Source organism: Hippichthys cyanospilos, chromosome 14, assembly GCF_059441005.1.
Source record: "Hippichthys cyanospilos isolate Australia breed blue-spotted pipefish chromosome 14, RoL_Hcya_1.0, whole genome shotgun sequence".
NCBI lineage: Eukaryota > Metazoa > Chordata > Actinopteri > Syngnathiformes > Syngnathidae > Hippichthys > Hippichthys cyanospilos.
The window spans coordinates 13,440,019-13,460,303 of record NC_142382.1 but is presented as its reverse complement, the minus strand read 5'-3'; the positions used below and the strand labels follow the sequence as shown (position 1 = coordinate 13,460,303).

The 20,285-nt window shown below is 38.0% G+C and overlaps 2 protein-coding genes across 4 annotated transcripts in view; both read left to right on the top strand.

Moving 5' to 3' along the window:
- LOC148413069 (connector enhancer of kinase suppressor of ras 3-like) overlaps positions 1-5,607 on the top strand; it is a 46,041-nt gene extending 40,434 nt beyond the window's left edge. For both annotated transcript variants that reach the window (XM_088432609.1, XM_088432610.1), the window contains 9 exons: positions 664-703; positions 1,010-1,179; positions 2,163-2,236; positions 2,397-2,468; positions 2,578-2,642; positions 2,982-3,106; positions 3,201-3,525; positions 4,509-4,699; positions 4,816-5,607. In XM_088432609.1, the coding sequence (XP_088288735.1) occupies positions 664-703; positions 1,010-1,179; positions 2,163-2,236; positions 2,397-2,468; positions 2,578-2,642; positions 2,982-3,106; positions 3,201-3,525; positions 4,509-4,699; positions 4,816-5,016 (1,263 nt within the window). In that variant the 3' untranslated portion in view covers positions 5,017-5,607. The remainder of the gene's footprint in view (positions 1-663; positions 704-1,009; positions 1,180-2,162; positions 2,237-2,396; positions 2,469-2,577; positions 2,643-2,981; positions 3,107-3,200; positions 3,526-4,508; positions 4,700-4,815) is intronic.
- A 455-nt stretch (positions 5,608-6,062) lies between these two features.
- Positions 6,063-20,285, top strand: part of scaf8 (SR-related CTD-associated factor 8) — a 31,685-nt gene continuing 17,462 nt past the window's right edge. The window contains exons 1-2 of one of the 2 annotated variants that reach the window (XM_088432607.1): positions 6,063-6,192; positions 8,078-8,161. In XM_088432607.1, the coding sequence (XP_088288733.1) occupies positions 6,163-6,192; positions 8,078-8,161 (114 nt within the window). In that variant the 5' untranslated portion in view covers positions 6,063-6,162. Of the gene's footprint in view, positions 6,193-8,077; positions 8,162-10,582; positions 10,665-20,285 lie in introns of those variants that run through there. The other variant, XM_088432608.1, reaches the window with a different exon arrangement.

Here is a 20,285-nt window from a genome sequence, read left to right as displayed (position 1 = left end):
GGTAGAAACCCTATTATATTTTATATTTTACTCCGTTGTTTTTTTTTTTTTTTTAACTTAACTTTTAATTTAAGAAGAAATAAATGGGATATCAAATTGGATCTTATGTTGAACAGGTAAGAGAAAAGCAGGGCAAATGTCTACAGTCAATTATGTCATGTTGGGTTAAGGATAAAAAAAATGTTATCAGTATTTCTTTAGTCAATGCTCTTTTTTTCCACTCAATTTCAACATATATTGTTGTATGGTAGCACTTAGTTTCTGAAGATACAATATGTGAAACCAAATTTAATCTACAGTCGCATAATTTTACATGGCAAGTTCATCTGGTTTAGACCTAATTCATTTAATTTTACAAATGGTGTAGCTCCTCCTCGACTGTATATCCTAAAATTTTGGTATTGTTTGATTTATTTGAAGTAGAGCCATAACCGAATAAGACAGAAAGTTGGGGAACAGTTGAAGATCCTCATTAGTCGTGCGTGTGCGCGTCCGTGTGTGACAGAGAAGTAGGAGAGAGAGAGAGTGCATGTCACACTTGCAATACGAAACAGGATGTTCTCGACAGCCTCTTCTTGTGAGCCACTATGTCTGGGTTAGATCACTCTTAAATTCATTGACTGTCAAATTACCCTGTGTCCATCCTGTGTTTGGCTCCAAAAGGTCTCCCTGCGACACAAGTCCAAGAAGAAGAGCCGAGGAGGTAAGTCAGCAGCTTCCGGTTCACATCAATTTGTCTTCAACTGTAATTCCCAGCCTCTGGGCAAGTATTTGCTCTGGGCATTCTTTCTTCAATCTTGGGCTCAATGTTAATACGTATAATCATTAACCATATTTATGCTCGATTCGTGTCTGAAAAAGGGAGATATGAACAGCTTTAAAATAAATATCTGTAGGTGTATTTTACCATTTTTTCAACCTTATTTTAGGTGACTGGAAACATTTGGGCTTTCACATTTGAGTGTGGTGCATCTCATTGTGGCTTTTGCATGCGTCTGTGTGTGCACAGGCAATGGTGCGATGAGCAGGCGGCGGGTGTCAGTCAAAGAGCTGGGTCAGCCAGACCACCAGGGTTGGTTATACAAGAAGAAAGAGAGCAAAGGCTTCCTGGGTTTCAAATGGAAGAAGTTCTGGTTCGTCCTGAAGAAGACTGCATTGTATTGGTACTCGAACCCGCTGGTGAGCATTTTTTCTTACTAACCTTATTAAATCCATTGAAGTGGATGACTTGTTGATGTTTGAGGGATTGCGAAAAGATTAGTAAAGTACTGTACTGTATTTAGGGGTACAGATTAGTAAACTGTATGGATAGATTTGTAAACTATGAGTATCTATTGGTAAACTGTGTTCAGATTACTAAACTTTGGGCACATATTAGTAAACTGTGGGTACAGTTTACGGAACCGTGTTTATAGGTTACTTAACTCTGAGTCTGGATAAATCAGTTGTGAATACAATACTAAACTGTGTGTACAGATTACTTCATTTGTGGGTACAGATTAGTAAACTGCGAGTATGTATTTGTTAACTGTAAGTACATATTGAAAAACTGGGTTCAGATGGTTAAACTGTGGACACATGAGTAAAGTGTGGGTACAGATTACTTAACTGTGGGTAAAGGTTACCGAAGTTTGAGAACGGATTAGTCAATTGTGAATACAGACTACTAAACTGTGGAGACAGATGACTGAACTGGTGGTTCAGATTACTTAACCTGAGAGAACCAGTTAGCCATATTGTTTTCATACACTGGCACCAGCAAAGCTTAGTTGTAATTTTTTATTCACAAACTAGCCATACTTTTAAAAAGAGTGTTTGGGTGTACTTTCTTGTGGTTTGCAGCTACAGTGCATTCAAATATGGTGCAATCGCCATACTGTAGCTGCGTCTCAGTCTGGCGATGATGCGCACCAGCACAGCTGTCTCCTTGTCATTTTGTTTTAAGTTACTACCGTGCAGTATCGCTGTGGCTCCCGAAGCAGACTCTACTGGACCTGATTGAAGCCACTGTGTTACTGACAGTTTTATTTAGCGTCAGAAATGTCACAGAGACGCAGTAGGAGGAAATAGAAGAAGTAGCGGACGGCTTTGTCAGGAAGTGGCTTGAAGTCATTTGTTCATCTTGTTTTCACGCTCACTCTTGTTCAATGTTTGTGATGCAGGCCGAAAAAGCTGAGGGCTACATTGACCTCACTAACTTCATGATTGACCGAGCCATCGAGTGCAAAAAGAAACAGTAAGCATGCATGCAATCTTCAATGTCCCCGATTTTGTAAAAAGAAAGAAAAAAAAAAAAGAGGCACACATTTTGGGAAGTGCACTTATAAATGGAATTTGACTCTGTGTCTGTCTTCTGTTTCACAACCCATCTCACTGCTGACTCTTTATTTCTCCAGTGCTTTCAAAGCCTGCCACCCACAAGTCATGATGTTTTATTTTGCTGCTGAAAACCACGACGAAATGAACATGTGGGTAACAGCAAGTGCAATGGTGTATCTACTGCATTCCTAACGATGCTTCAAATGAAACGAAATGGCCAAATCCTGCTATGCAATATCTATATGCATTTAATTGCAGATGGTTAAATAAGCTCGGGCTTGCCTCCATTCATTATGAGCCCACGGAACAAAACACAGCAGCTGGTGAGTTTCAGCATGAAACGTGAACCGTTGTGCACATGTAATTAGGCTTATTTAAACCCGCAGTAAACTGCAGGTGCGAAATTACTTACTGTGGGTACCGATTATGTATGGCTAACAGTTGTGTGCGTGACTGACAATGAGGCACAATTAAATATTTTGTCATTATGTACATATTAGTGTTTTACAAAAAAACAGTATAGCAAGTTATTTTACACATAAAATAATATGTGTAAAAGTAAGGACATTTTTAATGCTGGATGATCTTTGATGACAGGTGTTCTAATAAATACATGTGCACCGACTGAATTTGGAGGTGATATTGTACATGTACGCTTTCAGAGTGTTATAGTGAGGCTAGTGACCATGAAGAAGCAGAAACCACAGACATACCCCCACCACCATACTGTGAACAGACTCTACGGGACTCCGTGCCTCCGTCGGGTCCTCCTGGTAGCACACATCAAGTCAGTGTCATGGCTTCCTCAAGAGTTTTCCAGTACTTTATTGCAAATCTGTAATCAGGCTTAAAAAAACTGTTTTACTTGAAAAATATCACAGGGCACTCTTCCTCCACCGTACTCCTCTGCGGTCCCCAGCGAAGCAAACGGCTCGCATTCCTCGCCTCTCAGTACGATGACATCGCAGAGCTCGTCCGCCTCGTCTCTCTCCAAACAGCGTCAGTCCTGGTTGGACCTGGTCACGCAGGTGTCTCCTGCTCCCGCTGGCGAAACGGTATGCTCAGTCCAGGTGCACTTGCATCAACAACCACCTGAGGAGGACGACAATCCTGAGAGCTCGGACGTTACTGAGAGCTCGGATCCTCTGCAGTCGGCTGAAACAGGGTCCAGTGAGGATGGGGGCGCTTCAGGTGTTGTAGATAAAGGTGAGACTTCTGTAACACTGCCAGCTAGGCCTGGGACTAAAGGATTAATGAAAATCTCAGCTTGTTTTTTGTGACTTGGAAGCAAATACGGAAGGCCAAATATTTCCATCATCTTGATCTTTTTTTTTTCCTCGTATTTTTTGACGTAGTACACCTCCTTCTACATAATTCATTCAGTACACATCATTCCAATTTTATCATATTCCAAAAATTCACACCTTGTGAACTAGTATTCTTCAATTCCAAATATTTATGATAATCTACTCCTGCTCGAGAGTTGTATCTACTCCTGCCCTCATTGGTTGATGGTCGCGCCGGGAGCAAATCATGTGTCTGAAGGAGTGCCTGGCTCCCTCATGCTGGTAGACGCAAAGTGAAGAGCAAGAAAGAGAAGCACTGCACCGGAGAGTTGTAGATCTGTTACCTGGATTTCTTTTGTAATAAATTGGAATTTCAAGGGTAAACGCTGATCGTTATCATGTTTGGTCAGCTACAGGCTTCACTCTAATTAGACCTATAGTTTACTCGTCCGTCTGGCATGTAGGAAACCTTCACGGCATGTCTCTGCAATATTTATTTTATTTTTTAAATAATGGAAAAACTTGTGCAATAATGAGCATTATCTGAGCCATTCATCCATGTGCAATATGTGTACTGCGTGCGAGAAAAGCCTCAGACCAAACTACCACTACATATGCTGTTGTTGTGTGTGTTTTAAACATTGTATTTATATACTGTTATATTTTACTCTATTTATTCTGTTTTTTAACGAAATGCACTAAGGAGTAGCACCCAAATTTCGTTGTATGCTATACAATGACAATAAAGGCGATTCTGATTCTGATTCTGATTCTGAAAGTAGTGAGGGATCACTGTAATTTGCATTCTATATAAGTGTGTGTTGTTATGGTTACTGACAGGTCTGATAACGTTACATGTACTTGATGATAATTATAATGTCACGTGACTAATGTCACTTGCAGGCGATAACTGTAACAGCGCCGATGAAATGGAGAAGCTGTATATCCACCTGAAGGAAGCCAGCCTGTCGCCAATAGGAGACCGCAAACCATCCACCAAACGGGAATTTAGGGCCTCCTTCATCAAACGTTGCAAAAACCACACTGTCAATGACAAACTGCATCTCATCAGGACACTGAACAGCACATTAAAGGTACAGTGTACTAGCGTTTACGAACAAATATTTTGTTGTATACAGGTAAATGTGAAAAGAAATGAGTGATCATTTAATAGTTTCCCTAATCTTCCTTGCTCTCTGTTCCATCCCAGTCCAAACAGGCAGACCTGCAGGCACTCGAGCAGGTGCTGTCAGACCCTGAACTGACCTCAGTCAGGTTCAGAGAATGGAAGGAAGCCAATGGGTCTTTGGTGCAGGAGATCTGTGTCCAGAATGAGCAGCAGGTGGAGTCAGAGGCATCCCAAGATGATGCATTGGCCATTGCTGTTCCTGTGGTGGAGACCAGTTTATAAATGCTCCTTGTGGCTTAGATCTCGCATCCACACACACACTGCTGTTGATTTTTCAATTTGGACTACTGTGGACTTAAGATATTCTCAACTAGAAAATGGATCTTTACTCATTTCTAAATGGAATCCGTGAAGCCATTTTCTAACTAGCGGGTCACATTACAATGTGAAATGCATCCTAGTATTACTTAGAGCATTTTATTTGTAAGATTGATTTTACTTGTTTTACATTTGTGTTTCTGAAAGATAGAGTATGTCGAACTGCTTCCTTCTTGGAAACACTTGTTGTTGTTTTTTTGTATTGCATGTTGATTTGTAAGTACAGAATTTGTTTTTAACTGCTTTCTGCCTCTTATTGGTGCCATGCACCTACAGTGCCTGTTATATACTTTTTAAACCACCTATTGAGAAGAATCTCTTCAGAACTAGTGGTCATAACTCATGGAAGTTGTCATTTGTTTAAGTTTTTGGATAATGTAAAGTGGAATATTTTGTTCTACATTGTCATTTAAAAGCAGTATCGTGCCATTATTACTTGTAAGTATGTTGACTGGTTTTCACTGCTGTAAATTAAACCAAACCAAGCACATGAAACATGTATACTGTATTTTAGTCCCCATGAAACACACAGTGGGGAAGCTTATACCCCACAAATATGTTTTTACTACCCAAAATCATGTAAAACAAAACCAAGTCCAAGCTGCAATCAAAAATCCATCACCTCAAACCAAATCCTAATGTTTACACTGGGAGTGTCCCAACTTTGGTCCAGGTCAGAAGCAATGTCAGCTGTTGTGCCTCCTAAAATTGAGACTTTGTTTCTTAACTATACAGCATTTGGCTGTGACGTTATTTCAATGTGCGTTATATGAGACTTTTTTTTTTTTTTTGGTATTCAGGTCAATAAAACACGATTGTAAAAGCGAACTGTCTTCTGTATTACAGTACTTCAGAATGAGCCATTCAGAAGCATGGTAGCACAACTTGCAGTTCCGCCAAAGCGACGATAGGGGTCAGGGTCGTGTCTACTGTTGTTGCCCTTTTCTTATGCGCCATATTATCATTCGTCTCCATCTCGCTCGACACCGAGCATGCATGTCTCAAACCTGTTCTTGTCTTGGTAGTTCCTGAGCGCACGAGCACGCCACCATGGAGGCCGTGAAAGCCTTTAACAACGAGGTTTGTTGCAAATCTCTGCTGTAGATATTAACACGACGAGGGATCATGAATCCCCTTCTTGCTGGTGGCGACGATAAAGCTAGTTAGCCCGATGCTAACGTAAACTAACGCTAGCGGCGCTGTCCCGCAAGGCCGCGTAACTGCACAAAGATGTAGCCGCGCCGATTCTATGCGGAAGCACTCGCCCTTTGATAATCACAGCAGGTGCTTCGAGCTCGACGTCACTAAATTGTAACAACAAAGATTTGCAGTTTGGAACGAGAACGAATGTGCTCCATCGCTCGCTGCTAACATTAGCACGCTGCAAGTTAGCTAACCCGCCTGAGTTACGCGATAACTTGGAGCGTTAGTTTAACCATCACTGACATTGATTAAAATGACCGTGGCATTGCAACTCTTGTTGCTCTGTCAGTTCATGTTTTGCACACACTTGGTATTAAGATCAAACAATGCAGATCTACATTCATTGCTTTCAATGGCCACGATGTAGCCCTGCATTTTTTTGTGACTTGACACTAATGTGCAAAAACACTTGAGCTAATTGGGCCAGGGAGGCAAATGTGTTTTGTAAGAGATTTTGTAGAGATTGGCATGAGTGGTAAATGCAAAATATTAATTGAACGTAGGCGGGTTATTTTAATATGATTCCAGTTATAAAACTGACGTTTGTCACCTCACGGAGGGGCAAACGTTGGCGAGGCTATTTTGATCACACAGGGCCATGTTCGCCCAAATATCGCCAGATGTCGCCAGACTTTAACTGTGCAGTTTTTGTCGCATAGAAATTTAAAATAAATGTAAATCCCTGCAACAAGAACAGGAAAAATAGAATTATAAAACTGCTGGCGAACGTTTGGCAAATTTTGGCAAACACTGGTGATGTTTTGGTCGAATGTTGGTGATCTTGAACAATCCCTGATGAGTCAAAAGGATATGCTACCTTTGTCAACACTTGCCACAGTCGCCCCTGCGTGTAAAAGGTTCTTAAATTTGTTCAGGGCTCCCGTTGTTCGGCAGGAGGAAACCGGACATTTGCCAGACTTTTGCCTTATTAGTCTTGTCACAAGGAAGTTGTAAAACCTCCGGTAAATGTTGGCCCAGAAAGAACTCTGACGAGATGGAAAGAGCCAAGACCCTCACCGGCACTCACCAAAGTCGCCCCTCATAACATAGGAGCTTAAGACAATATCAAGAATTTTTAGGGTTTTTTTTTTCCTAACAATTCAAAATATGTCTTTCTTAATTAGTGTGGACTGAGATTTCAGGTACCACCTTTTGTGGTTTAGTCTGTGGTTAAAAATTTAAGTTTGAGAACTTTTTGCATTTTTTTTTCCTGGTATCATTGTAAGGCTTGCTCCACACATAAACATACAATAAACATTGATGGTGAATGTAAAATAATTATAGTAAGTATATAGTAAGTATAGTAAGTAATGGTCAAGAGCCAGACCCAATTTGTAGATGATAATCAGATTCTGAATTTTTTGGTAATCAAACTTGCATCGAAAATAATGACTTATGAGTAGAGAATGAACAAGCAGTATAGATAATTGTTAAGTCCATAGGTAGAAATAAATAGAGCACAATTGAGGCAGCTGGTAAATTCATGACAGTTGTGGTGAATTAAGATATACTGTACAATCATGACGGGTCAGGGACACGAACACAGTGAAACATGTAAAACAGCAGTTTCATCTGCAGTCACATAGCAGCAGCAATACAAATACTTTAAATTTAGAAAAAATATTGACATGAGTAAAATCTGAATCAAACTCAATGTTTTGTTTTAATCTTCATGAAAATTTGAAGCTTAGGAGGGAATCCTTTAACAGGAAACTTTTTTTTTTTTTTGAGTCTCATTTTATGCTTTTTCTGGTTTTTGCAGCTGTACTCGTTGAATGAGTACAAGCCACCCATCTCGAAGGCGAAGATGACCCAAATCACCAAGTCTGGTATCAAGGCTATCAAAGTAAGTATCAGAGATTAGGTCCATATTTGGAATAAAGATTGCAAATGGTGTTAACACCAGCTTCTTATTCATGGGCCTGCTGCGAAGCGAGCACTGTTGCCCATATAAAAATAGAAAGTAGGTGACAATATTAAAATTACTTGTCGTAATGAAGGTATCCTTCATTAGTTACCATACCATGCAATTGAAATATCAAAACGTGTCTGTCTTGCTCAAATCTGAACTACTTTTTAAACAATTCTGTGTCAAAATGTTTACACAACTTCCCCTAAAAAGAGAAAAAAAAAATCCCAGTGAGACGGATGGAGCATTGTAATCTTAAGAGTCCTCTTCTCCAGTGTGCTGTTTCTGGCACGCAGTAAGCAACAGACATGTTTCTCATGTATATTTGGTCGGCACGCTTCTGATCTTTATTTGTTGCAGTTTGGTCTTATTTACTGAGAATAGCAATGTAGCAAGATTTTAACAAGAAAGCATCACATAAGGGGGCATTCTTTTGTGCCTATTACGGAAGGAGTTCATTGATTTCTTTCTAATTGTTAAGAAATCATCACTGCTGAGATTGAATAGACTGAATGGATCAACAGTAGGAATGTGATGAGATCTTGTATAAGATCTTGCAGGTTTAAAACGCTACATGATTTCTCTGGTGCATAGCACGAGATTTGTTATGTTTTTTTTTGTCTAAACAAGACGCAAACGCAAAATAATTATTGAAAAAAAAACCGCCCTGAATGCCTTTATTTTGAAATTCTTCCTGGAAAGGCTTGTTTCAACGATGTTGACTTTATTTTCTACTGCGTAATTGTTCCTCCAGGATCCATGAGTTGTGACAACCATTGTAAATAAACAATGCAAATCGAAACTCGTGTTCAATCGCCAATCCAGGGCCGTAAAAAAAAATAATTATGCTGACATTTTATTGTATCCCTTCTGTTGTCAGCTTTTTAGTGCAACTTCTACCATGAATTAGCTGCTAGCTCGCAGCGCTCGAGTACTTCAAGAGTAATCAGATTGACAGATTCTAACCAGTCATGGTTTAGCTTGCAAATGTCACATGATCAAACTCTGAAAACAGTTGAACCATGATTGGTTGTTGTCTGGATGTTGATTACAAACAAAATATTAGGTTTTTACTGCTGAATATGGTTAAAAAAATTCGGTAATCCTTTATAGATGAGAAATAGGATTTCCCTGGATTACAAATGACTTTCCATAGATTTGAAAACTTTTATGACAGGAAGATTTGCTAGTAAGTAGGTGGGACTCCCATTTTCTCACAAGTTTTTTGTCATCTCCATATTCTTGGTACGTTTGGTTAAGGGGTGTCAAACGCATTTTAGCTCAAGGGCCACATGGAGGAAACTCTCGACTTAAAGCAGGCTGGACAGGTGAAGTAATGCTATATAATTTAAAAACGCTATATAATTTAAAAACAGTTCGTGTCAATTAAATGTAGATTTTTGCGATGCACCCTGGCCTTGTCCCGATAACTTGCGAATAGCGAATTGGTTCACTATGTCAGAGGTTCTCCCACTTTGGAGTCAGGGACCCCTTTTAGAAGCAAATTTTTCAAATGTTTGTGAAAACAAAACAAAAAAATAATATTTTATTCCAAATATAAGTGTGCTTTTTATTCGGCAACCTATCCAATTGGACAACAAGTACTTTTGTTACTTTTTCGCTATCCTGAAGTTTATAAAATAAAAATTGCAAATTTTTAAAAACAAAACATTTAAACATTTAAACATTTAAATGGGTGTTTTGGGTTGATCACTTCAATTGATATTGTAACTATCCGAAACAACTGAGAAAACCTAGAGATTTTATTTTTGAGCCCTAACGGTCGGTTGGGTCTCGGATATCACAAGCTTAAATCATGGAAACATTTATGTGTGTGTGAAAGCGAAAGTGGGTGTATCGCTTCTGAATAACTTGTGCCATGTAACAGGCAGATCCTTGTGATTAGGTATTTGTCAAGTCATTAATTTACATCATACATACATTAATTTACATCATACATACATTTACATCATTCTATTAAAAACATTCATCAAAATTTTTATCCCCTAATTATACAAAAAATGGGGCAATATTAAAAATGAATGGTGCAGAAAATGCACAAACATAAATTATGATTCAGTTATTGGTTTGGTCTGGAATGTGCTTTTTTGTGGAAAATGGATTTTTTAGTTTTTTAATTAATCTGCAATGAAAGGCATTGATCACTGTGGCAATCACGTACTTCTTTACGGAACTCGCCATTACAACCAAAAGTACAGAACACCACCAGCCTCCTACATGGTCCATCAAATGTTTTTTTGGTTGTTTTTTTTTTTTTTGCCTTGTTTGTTCTTAAAGACCTACTGTACCTGTGGTGTTACATGCCTGATGAATAACACTCGTTTCCCCTTCCCTCAGCAGCTCTCCCAGCTCCCCCAAAGCACTGGAGGATGGGGTGGAGAGAGTTACAAAGAGATAAGAGAATCCCTAACCAGCTTAGGTAGGAGTATGGGTTGTTTCACAAGGAAGTTGCCTCAGTTGGTTCCATACCTCTTGTTTTGTCAGGCAGTGCTAAAATTGGTGCTTGGTGTGGCCTGGCTGCTGATGTATTTCTTCGGTGTAAAGACTGTAGACTAAGAACACTTGGGAATGCATTGTGCTCAAAGTGGGATGTTATTGGGTGTCAAACATGGATGTTGGTTTGTGGACATCCTTATACTGTGCACACATTTCACTCTTGAACACTTCCCGTACATAATGGTGTTAATTCCCTTTAGAGTGCTTTTTTTTATTTTTAGCATTGATTTCATTCAAGATCAAATACTGCAGTACATACATTCTGTATTTCTCCGTGTACAAGACAATTTTTTTTTTTTCCTCATTTCAACTCTCATATTGGGCGGTCAACTTCTACACGCATAACTCAAAATCTGAACAATGTTCTCCACATATATGTGTTTGAATAACATTAATTTGAATGCAAAATAAGTAATATGTCATTTACAAGTTTGAAAATTATTATATATGCCTCTAATTTGATATAGTATTTAGTGGTTTTAGCGCGTTTGCCCTTTCAAATGCACTTTGTCAAGCGCTGCCATATTCCCTCTTTATCAACAACAAGACTGCATGGATAGTTTTTACGGCGGATTTTGACCAATTATGAAAACGAAAAGACTGCTCGACTTGTCCGTTCAAGACAAAAATGCGAGAGCGGTGGCATGGCATGCTTGGATGTCGGCAAGTGAGGGGGAGAAACACAGTGAAGAGCAACCAAATCCACGCTCTGATCTCGCCACGATCGTCACTTGGGTAAAGAAGGCTTCAGCAAAGCATTTCTGGTGACCTCCATTTCAAAGAAATTAGACGGATCCAAAGATGAGAGTTAAAGAGTTAAAGGGGATGTTTGCTCAAATGACAAGCAGGAAGACGAGGGTTTCCGGGATTTAAATGGGAGGACCTATTTGGCATGTCAGATAGTGCTGATGACTTTTAGGTCTTTTCGACAAATCAATATTCAGCTGTCTCAAAAAATAAACCATTGACTCTTCAAATCATTTTACTGTTGCAACATTAGTTTCAGCATTTGTATCTACGCGTACATTGACTCGCAGTGTTTCGTTTGCGCCCCACACTCTTCCCCTCCATAACCGCAACAGTACGTTATTTGCTATACGATGATGAAATGGATCTTTAATTGGGTATAATTGAACAGCCATGATCTACAGTATGTAACCACTAAAGTCAGGGGTAGACCTATAATCATATTTTTCTCAAATTTACCCAAATTGAAGTAAAAAAAGGGGGGTTGATTTATACGCGACATTGTCTTGTACACGGAGAAATACAGTATATATTTTGTGGCGTGTTACTTTTCCTGGTTTGTGCTTTAAACCTAGCGTTTACAGAGATAAGAGCAGTGATTTATTGAACCACAGATAGTGCGGCAGTGTTTTCATTGGTGCATGATACTGTATGAACCCAATTTGTACGATAAATTGTTATTGGTTATGATTTCCACCTAGTTTCAGTTGACTAAATAGTACTTTTCCCACCTGTAACAAACGCATATTACGAACTCCAGTGCATGCTAAGTAATTTGCATTTTTTGAACTGGAGCCTTGTTTGAATTTTGTGATCACTAAGAATTTACAAAAGATGGATTAAGTTGACATTTTTTTTGCAGCCGGGTGTATTGTTGGGCTTAGATGGAGATTTGATTGGTTTGACAAATTTCATGTCGCTAGGTTTCGAAGCAAGTGAGAAGGGTTTAGGAAAGATGCCAAATATTTCAACCAAAGTTTTTGTTTGCCCGGTTCATTTTCATCAAAACATTGCAGGATATACAATGCTCTGCCCTGCAGAAATGAAACACTCAAGCGGTGTTTGTCTTGGTCAATGAATGGAGTCTGAAGTGCAAAAACTGACTTTGGATTTCATTATTTATTCCTATGAGAGGTGCAGCAATGAATTGCCAACTAATCTAAAGGTTAATTGATGAACATTTTTAATACCATGATCAAATTGATTAGAGATCTAAAATTGGTATTTCCTAAGAATTTATGCCTGACTGTTAAGATCTGATTTTTTTTAGTCCTTCACGAAAACAGACTACCATTTGTGCTCAATCCAAATGAACAAATGACAAACTTCTACTTGTATTTTGGAAAACATTGTTCACCTTTTTTGCATATTTCCTGACATGTTACAGACCAAACCAGTCTAAAAAATGTTCAATTTTTTTATGCATTTTCATTTTGGAAAAAAGTCTTTTATTTTATGTTTTAATATGAAGATGGAAATTAAACATGTTTTGTTCATCCAATTCGTCATTTAGTTTAGTTGCAGCCCTAATTAGTGGTGAAAAAATGGCATAGTACAGTAGAGCGCCTTTGAATGTCTTCCTCCAGTCCTCAGGTGTACATTGAAATATTGTCTGAAAAAGGAAGTCAACATTTCTAACCAATAATATGTTCTAGATGCCCCCAATAGTGTAAACGCAGCATTCAGACTGCATTTGCAGAATTTACATTTTGCAGAAAAATCCACCCGTTTTATCCTTTTATGAATTTATTTTTCATTGATTTATTTTTTGTGCCACTTGTGGCAACTGTTATTATTGGCTTATTATTTATTGGCTCGTGATGTCCATGAAATAAAAATATTTCAGCTTTTCGTTTATGGGCCAAAACACGGATGTTTACATTTTGGTGGCAATTAATCGCATAGTTTTATTATATGTATGTTTTTTATTTAGTTGACTGTTTTCTCTCGAGAACATGAAGCAGGTAAAGGTTATTGACATCTCTAATATCAAAAATATTGTGATGATCATTCAAATGTTTTCAGAGTATGTAGTCAGCATGAAGGAGCATAAACATTTTCGTGATGATTGGTCCTAGTTTTCAAACATTTGTTTTCTCTCTATGGGGGTTTCTTGTGCAAACAGTAGATGTGGGAATCTTTGAAAGTCGCACAATTCTAATTGATTCAGATTTTTGGGTTGATGATTCAATTCAGAATTGATTTTCGATTTTTAACTATTTTTGATTCAAAACAAAAGTGAAAGTTCTGCTTCAATTTATAAATGGACTAAGAATCATACTACTTCAGTCTCATACTGCTGGCCGTGTCGTGACGTCATGACAGAGTGTGCCTCCCATGTAGTATGGAAGCCGACAGGAAGCGGAATAATTTCTTTTTAGCCTTAATATCGATTTTGGAACATTTTAAATCGATAATGAATCGTGGTAAAGGAGAATGTCGAGTTTCGTCAATCTTTTTTTTTTTTTTTTGGGTGGATGGGGCGAGGGCACACCACTAGGAAACAGCATAAAGGGCAAGTCAAGTGAAATCTTTTCTTAACAATATTATCAATGCGCTCCCACTTGTCTAAACACAACATTCTAGTTAGTATTGTGCTCATGGAGTATGAATTAAGCAGCAAATGCCACTTGCTTTTATCCATCTCTGAGGGTGACCTTTTTGGATATAGCTGTTGACAGGAAATTATATCATGGTTACTCAGAGTAACAAACAATCACAGCTCACAGGTTTTTGGATTTTGGTCATGTGACATTCGCAAACGGTTGTTACTTGAGCAAATCTGAACCGAATCAACAGCAAGTGGCAAAAGGTCCATTCCCAATTATGGATAAAATAAGGTGTGAAGTCTGCATCTTATTTCATATTTCACAAACAATATTAATCAGTGTATCACATTTACTTAATTCAACAGCTCAGCACTGGAGTTTTTGTAGCGGTGCAGCCAAACTGTAGAAAGTAATTTTATCAAATACTCTACAATATCTAGTGAGACACAAAGGTAAAGCGTCTTTTCTTTTTGCCCAGGTTTTTCTCATTCAACAAACACAAATTCATGTAGAACCTCAAAGCCATACTGCGTTAAGAGTGTATGGCCTGTAAATCATAATCCTCATCCATTTTTTTCAGTCTCAATTTTTTCATGCCACTTCAGTGGAAATGGCGTAACTTTTCGTTACTGGTTTTGGAAGAAAAAACACCACTTCTCCCGAACATTGTTGCATAACGGCACCTTACACATGCCCAGAATGATACAGTAGTATATTTTGATAATGGTTAACAACCCTTCAGTAGCAAAACAGAATTAATGCCATCCTGTGCTGGAGCCTTGAAAGGGTAGAACTCTCGTCAAGATCGCCAGCCCAAAGTGACTAAATTGGTGTCTGTGTGTGGCGAATCTACTTTATTTGAATTTGCTTGTAGATCCTATGCATTCACCTCACCTGGTGAAAGGATATAGATTAGGCAGTTGTGCTTAAAATTTTGAACAAATTCACCCTAAAAGCTTTTTCAAGAAATCGTAGAAGTACTAACAGCAAGATTCTAATAATTACTCTGGTAAAATTGCAACCTTTGATAAAAGACTGAAAAAAAAATATCATGTAATACATGTCAGCTCACGGGCGATGCCTCCCGACTTCCGTTTCACTGTACATGCATGATGTCATCAGGGGTCTTGTGTGCCAACCAAAGCCAGCAACACAATGTGACGGGATAGTCAAGTGCTCTTTAGAGTCAGCAAGACACAAATTTGGTTAAATGCCAAATTTCCAGTTTGCGTTTGCTACTTGCCCTGCCAGAAACATTTTTGGAGTGTAATTTAAAATCCATGAGATACTGTTGTAAAATGTGTTGATTTCACTTACACACAAACACACACACACAAATGTTCCTTGTGTCATGGATAAAACATGGTTTCATACAACATAATATGTTTTTTTAAACATGTCTTACTCTTTTAATTGCTGTTTTACAACTCGGAATGCTCTCCAATCAAGTGGTTGGAGTATGGCTATCCAACGTTTCAGTAAAATGTTGCCGTGAAGCCTATCTTATCTTACTAGTTGCATTTCTGAAGGACGTCTGGGCTTACAGTTTCCTCTTTTGGTTTTGTTTGAAAGTCCTTGCAATTTGCTCTGGTTTCCTTCTGGAGACCTTCCGAAGACTGGCCATCTTAGAGATCCATCAATTATTACCACTTTTATATTGTCGCTGCCGCAGAGAGCATACCACAAAGTATGACTTGATAATAGATTCTTCACTGCTTCAATTTTTGATATCTTCTTTCAAGTTTATCCCTGATGTCCAGTCTTCTCTGTTTCTTACTCTCCTTGTGAATGTACTGTAGGTTTATTACCAACATTACAGAACTCCAGGTTTGTACTACCAAAATATTCTTCCTTCCTGTCACTGACATCAGAAGAGCCCCATAGTGTATGGTGCAAATTTGCATCATATTGTATCATTATTTTTTCACAGAATAATCATTAGTTAGCAGCTAAAACTGAAATATGTGCAGCTAATCAATGAGTGGAATCTGTATTGGCCAATGTCACTCATGGATAATCAGAATTGGCATTATATAACACTGAGCAGAAGACCTCCAATTATCTTCATTCCTGTCTTGTCTGGATCTGTCACATCTAAGTGGACTTTCATTTACATAGTAACCACTAGTAATTTACTCATCACTATCTAGGAAAATAGCTTGCCTCCTGATTCATATATCACAAAGAGGTGGCCCAAAGAAACATACCTGTGTAATTTCAAACCTGATGTGGTGCTTAGTATCTCCAGAGACCCAAATATTTGTATAAGGAGGTTGTTGTTTTTGTATGGTTCATTTGAGGAGGTTATTATGTAGGCATAGACCGATTATTGGGCAGATTATCTGCACCTATATTTTGTATTCTGGCAAATCCATGAGACAGTGAACATTTTGTGTGTGCGTGTGTTTTTTATTCATGCAATGCCACTGATGACAATCGACATTAAATTTCCATTTTAATTAATAGTCAAAAATCCATCTTTGCAAAAATTAACTGGGCTGGCAGTGAATGAGTTGTTAAAAGTCTGAGGGCTGATAAAAGATCATTCCAAAACTGTTAACTTAAGAAAACTCATGAAATGTATTGTTCGCTTTATAAGTGATGCTGCTGATTCTGAGAACTCTGCACCTTTTGTTTTGTTTTTGTTTTTGTTTTTTTGCGATTATAACAAAGCAACTGGGTGAAAGATGAACTATTTGAATTATTATGAAGATTTAGAAAAATATTGACTTTATTTAGAAAACTAATGGGTGCTATGTTAGCTAAATTCTCATTTAACTTTTTAAGACCTACTGATTTGAAATCCGCATGATTTTGCCATAAAATAATTTGGGTTGAGATATTTCAACAGTCAAGTGCTAGTATTTGCATTTTTTAAAGGTTCAATGCTATATTTTTTTCCTGAAAATGAATATTGCATTCAACTATTGGTTATTGGCCACCATGACTACCTTAATTGGTATTGTATGGACCCTGAAAAAACATCATTCTATATTAATTTTCTTATTGTGATTTTACATTTGTAAGAATCAACTTTTATGTACTCTTAAGTTGCCCTTTTCTTCAACATGCATCCCTCCACCAAAAGATAATTCAGTAACATCTTAATATGTTTTAAAATTGAACAATTCAATTTGGTTAAATTCAATGCATTCGCGTCTTGTAAATCAAAATTGATTTTCTAATTCAAAATGTTTTTTGTTCGATCCTTAGGGCGAACCAAGAAATTATATGTGGAAAATTAGATGATCACTCCTCAAGGTTATGGACGCACCTCACTAAGAAACCGTCTGCATGGCTAAATTATTACTATTACTACAAATGGCAAAATATGTGATTCCAGTGAAGGTCCAATTTTACAAATCTAAAAACTTATCAGGATTAGCCCACCCAAAGACATCCCTACATCCCCTGCACCACACGTACTTGAAATGACTTGTAAAAAATGTTTGTGTTGCCAACTGAATGAATGCCAAACCAACCATGGGAACTGTGTGGCCAAATGCATTTGACAAACTGACAACCCATCCCTTGGAAACAGGTGGTTGATTAGACATAGAAACCATAAGCAAATAATCCTTAATACTGCTGCAGAAGAGATACACACATTTATTATCTTATGAAATCAGCGTTTGGAAAAATGCTGTTGTTTTGTTTTGTTTTGGGCAGAATGCAGAAAAAGTGGCTTTCATCTGCTTGTTGTGGCGGCAGTACTGTTCCCAAATAATGTTACTTGGGACTTAACCAGCTGGAAACTTTATTGGCAGTGTATTACCTGTTAAAGCCCCTTCCCCGTTGAGGCGAACGTTGGTGAGTGTTTGCAAAGGCAGTGGCTCTTTTGAGCTTGTCAGGGTCGCAAACATTCGCCCCAAGGTTACTTGACAGTCACCTGACATTTGCCTGTACTGCTCTTGTCACAAGGAAACTTGATCTAACCTTTGCGATAAGTGCAGTACAGGTCAACATTAGTGACATTGAATGAACCCTGACAAGATCAAGAGAGCCACTACATTCACCGACAAAGGTAGCGAGTCTTTTATCTTGTCAGGGTTCAACCAAGGATGGAAACATTCACCAAACATTCACTAGATCTGAGCAGTACAGGTGAACATCTGGCGAAAGTTTGGCAAACGTTTGCAACCTTGGACAAACCCTGACAAGATCAAAACAGCCACTACCTTCCCAAACAGTCACTAACATTCACCCCATAGTGGGATAGGGGCTTTAAAGATTGGCAGAGATGGGGCATAGATAACATAATTATTTATCATATTTTCAATAAATTACTCTCAAAAATCTTTCATCGTGATTATTCTAGAATGAATGACCTTTGCCCATACATTTTAAAGTTGAATAATTTGAGAATGACAATGACTGAAAGTTATTGAATGTTGACTTAATATAAAGTTAAGATAATTATTAATTGAATTTAATTAATTTAGAATTAAATTTTCAATCATAATTCATGAATTAACAAAATAAATACTTATTAGCTCGATTTTGTCAAAAGTCACACAGATTTTTTTCAAAAACAGAACAAAAGTAATCAATAATTTTGGTGGTGCCAAAAATTCTGCCAGCATCATGCGAAGTCACTAGCCATCTTAATCAGGTACCACTAAGCACCTTTATCATTAAAAGTATACAAAAAACACTAATCTACAGCTTAAGTCGAGTGTATTATTTTCCAGTAACAATGCAAACATTTTTCTTTTAAAATGTTAAAAGGAGTGCTAAATCTTTTCAAACATTCTGAATAAGCCAGACAATGATTCAAAATAAAATGTGAGATATAAATTCATGCATGAAACGAACGGCCTTGGAACGTTTTTATTTTGAAGTTCCTCCCAGAAGCAAGGTTGTGACAACAATCTGCCTTTTGATCATCTTTACTTCCCAGTGTGACCAGCATTCGATGTAAACGCTGTGTATTAGTGTGATGTTATCTCATCGACTAACAATAACTCGGTAGGCCCCTGTTAGACCGCGCAATGGACACACTGGTTTACAAACTGTACTGACAGACCACAGACCGATCTTGTTAAGAGTCTAGGAATATGTCCCAGTACGTTATAATTCCACATGTTATCCGGTGATGCGTGAGATCTCTTCTGCCAAAATGCATACTTTAAGCAGATTGTTCCATGTGTCAGTGAATGAGGGGGAGGAAACCGATTTCAAATAGCCTTTATGAATCGCCAATCAACCACTCTAATTGATTGGTGGGGTGCACAATGGACCAGAAGTGCAAAACAACAAACAAAAAACAACAGAAAATGAAAGAACTAGGGAACATTGGATATTTAATGTCTTATTAAATAAGAGATTTATGGTACAGACGTTTCTAACCAGGAAGTAAAACGTCTCGTTGGCAGGCAGTGCTTCACATCATGCGGCTCCTGCACCCCTTTATGATATCATTCAATGCCGCCGGCCACGAACATCCATCACTGTTTATCCTCACGAGTCGCGGAGTGAATGAAGAAACCAAAAACAGGCATTAAAATGCAAAACAGTGTTTATAGATCGCACTCCCTAACACGTTCCTCCTATCAAATTGGCCCCTGTGGGAACCCAGTATTAATAACAAAAATTCTGCCCAGGGGTGGCTGCAATGGAATGTCCGTCTCTGTGCTCCAAAACACACACTTTTCTCCACTTTGACATTTTCTACAGTAAAAAGTTTTTACTAATAAATAATAATTCTACATAATAAATATAACATTGTTGTTTACTTGGCCATCACAGACTCCTGAACCAAAACAAAACTAAAAGACATAGATAAGTTCGGCATGTTTATACTCATATATGGGCAGTACAGGGGTTAATTAGGGGAGGCGCAAATTTCTTCTGTTGTCATAAGGTTTTGTCAAGATTTTAACCTGCGTGGGCGGGGTCGCAGTGAGAGCGCAGAATAAGAAAGGATTGCTTAGAAATGCATAATTGAAGGAAAATAACTGTGTTCGTTCGGTTTGAAAAATCCAACATTGTGGCAGGGTTTAAAAGTTCCTAAATGTTGACTTTACATGATAGGGCCTCTATAAAGCATTAACTTTGTAGATGTTTAAAAAAAATATTTAAGGCATTTGAATATATTAACTCAGTTAACAGTTCCATTTGCTTCTTGAAGTAGTTTATAACCTCTGCTTATGTGTGCGATCAAACTTGACAGTCACTTGTGGGCGACATAGACAATAGCTTATTTTACTTCTAGTTTTACTTTCTGGATGCTTGTTTGAGGAATGCAA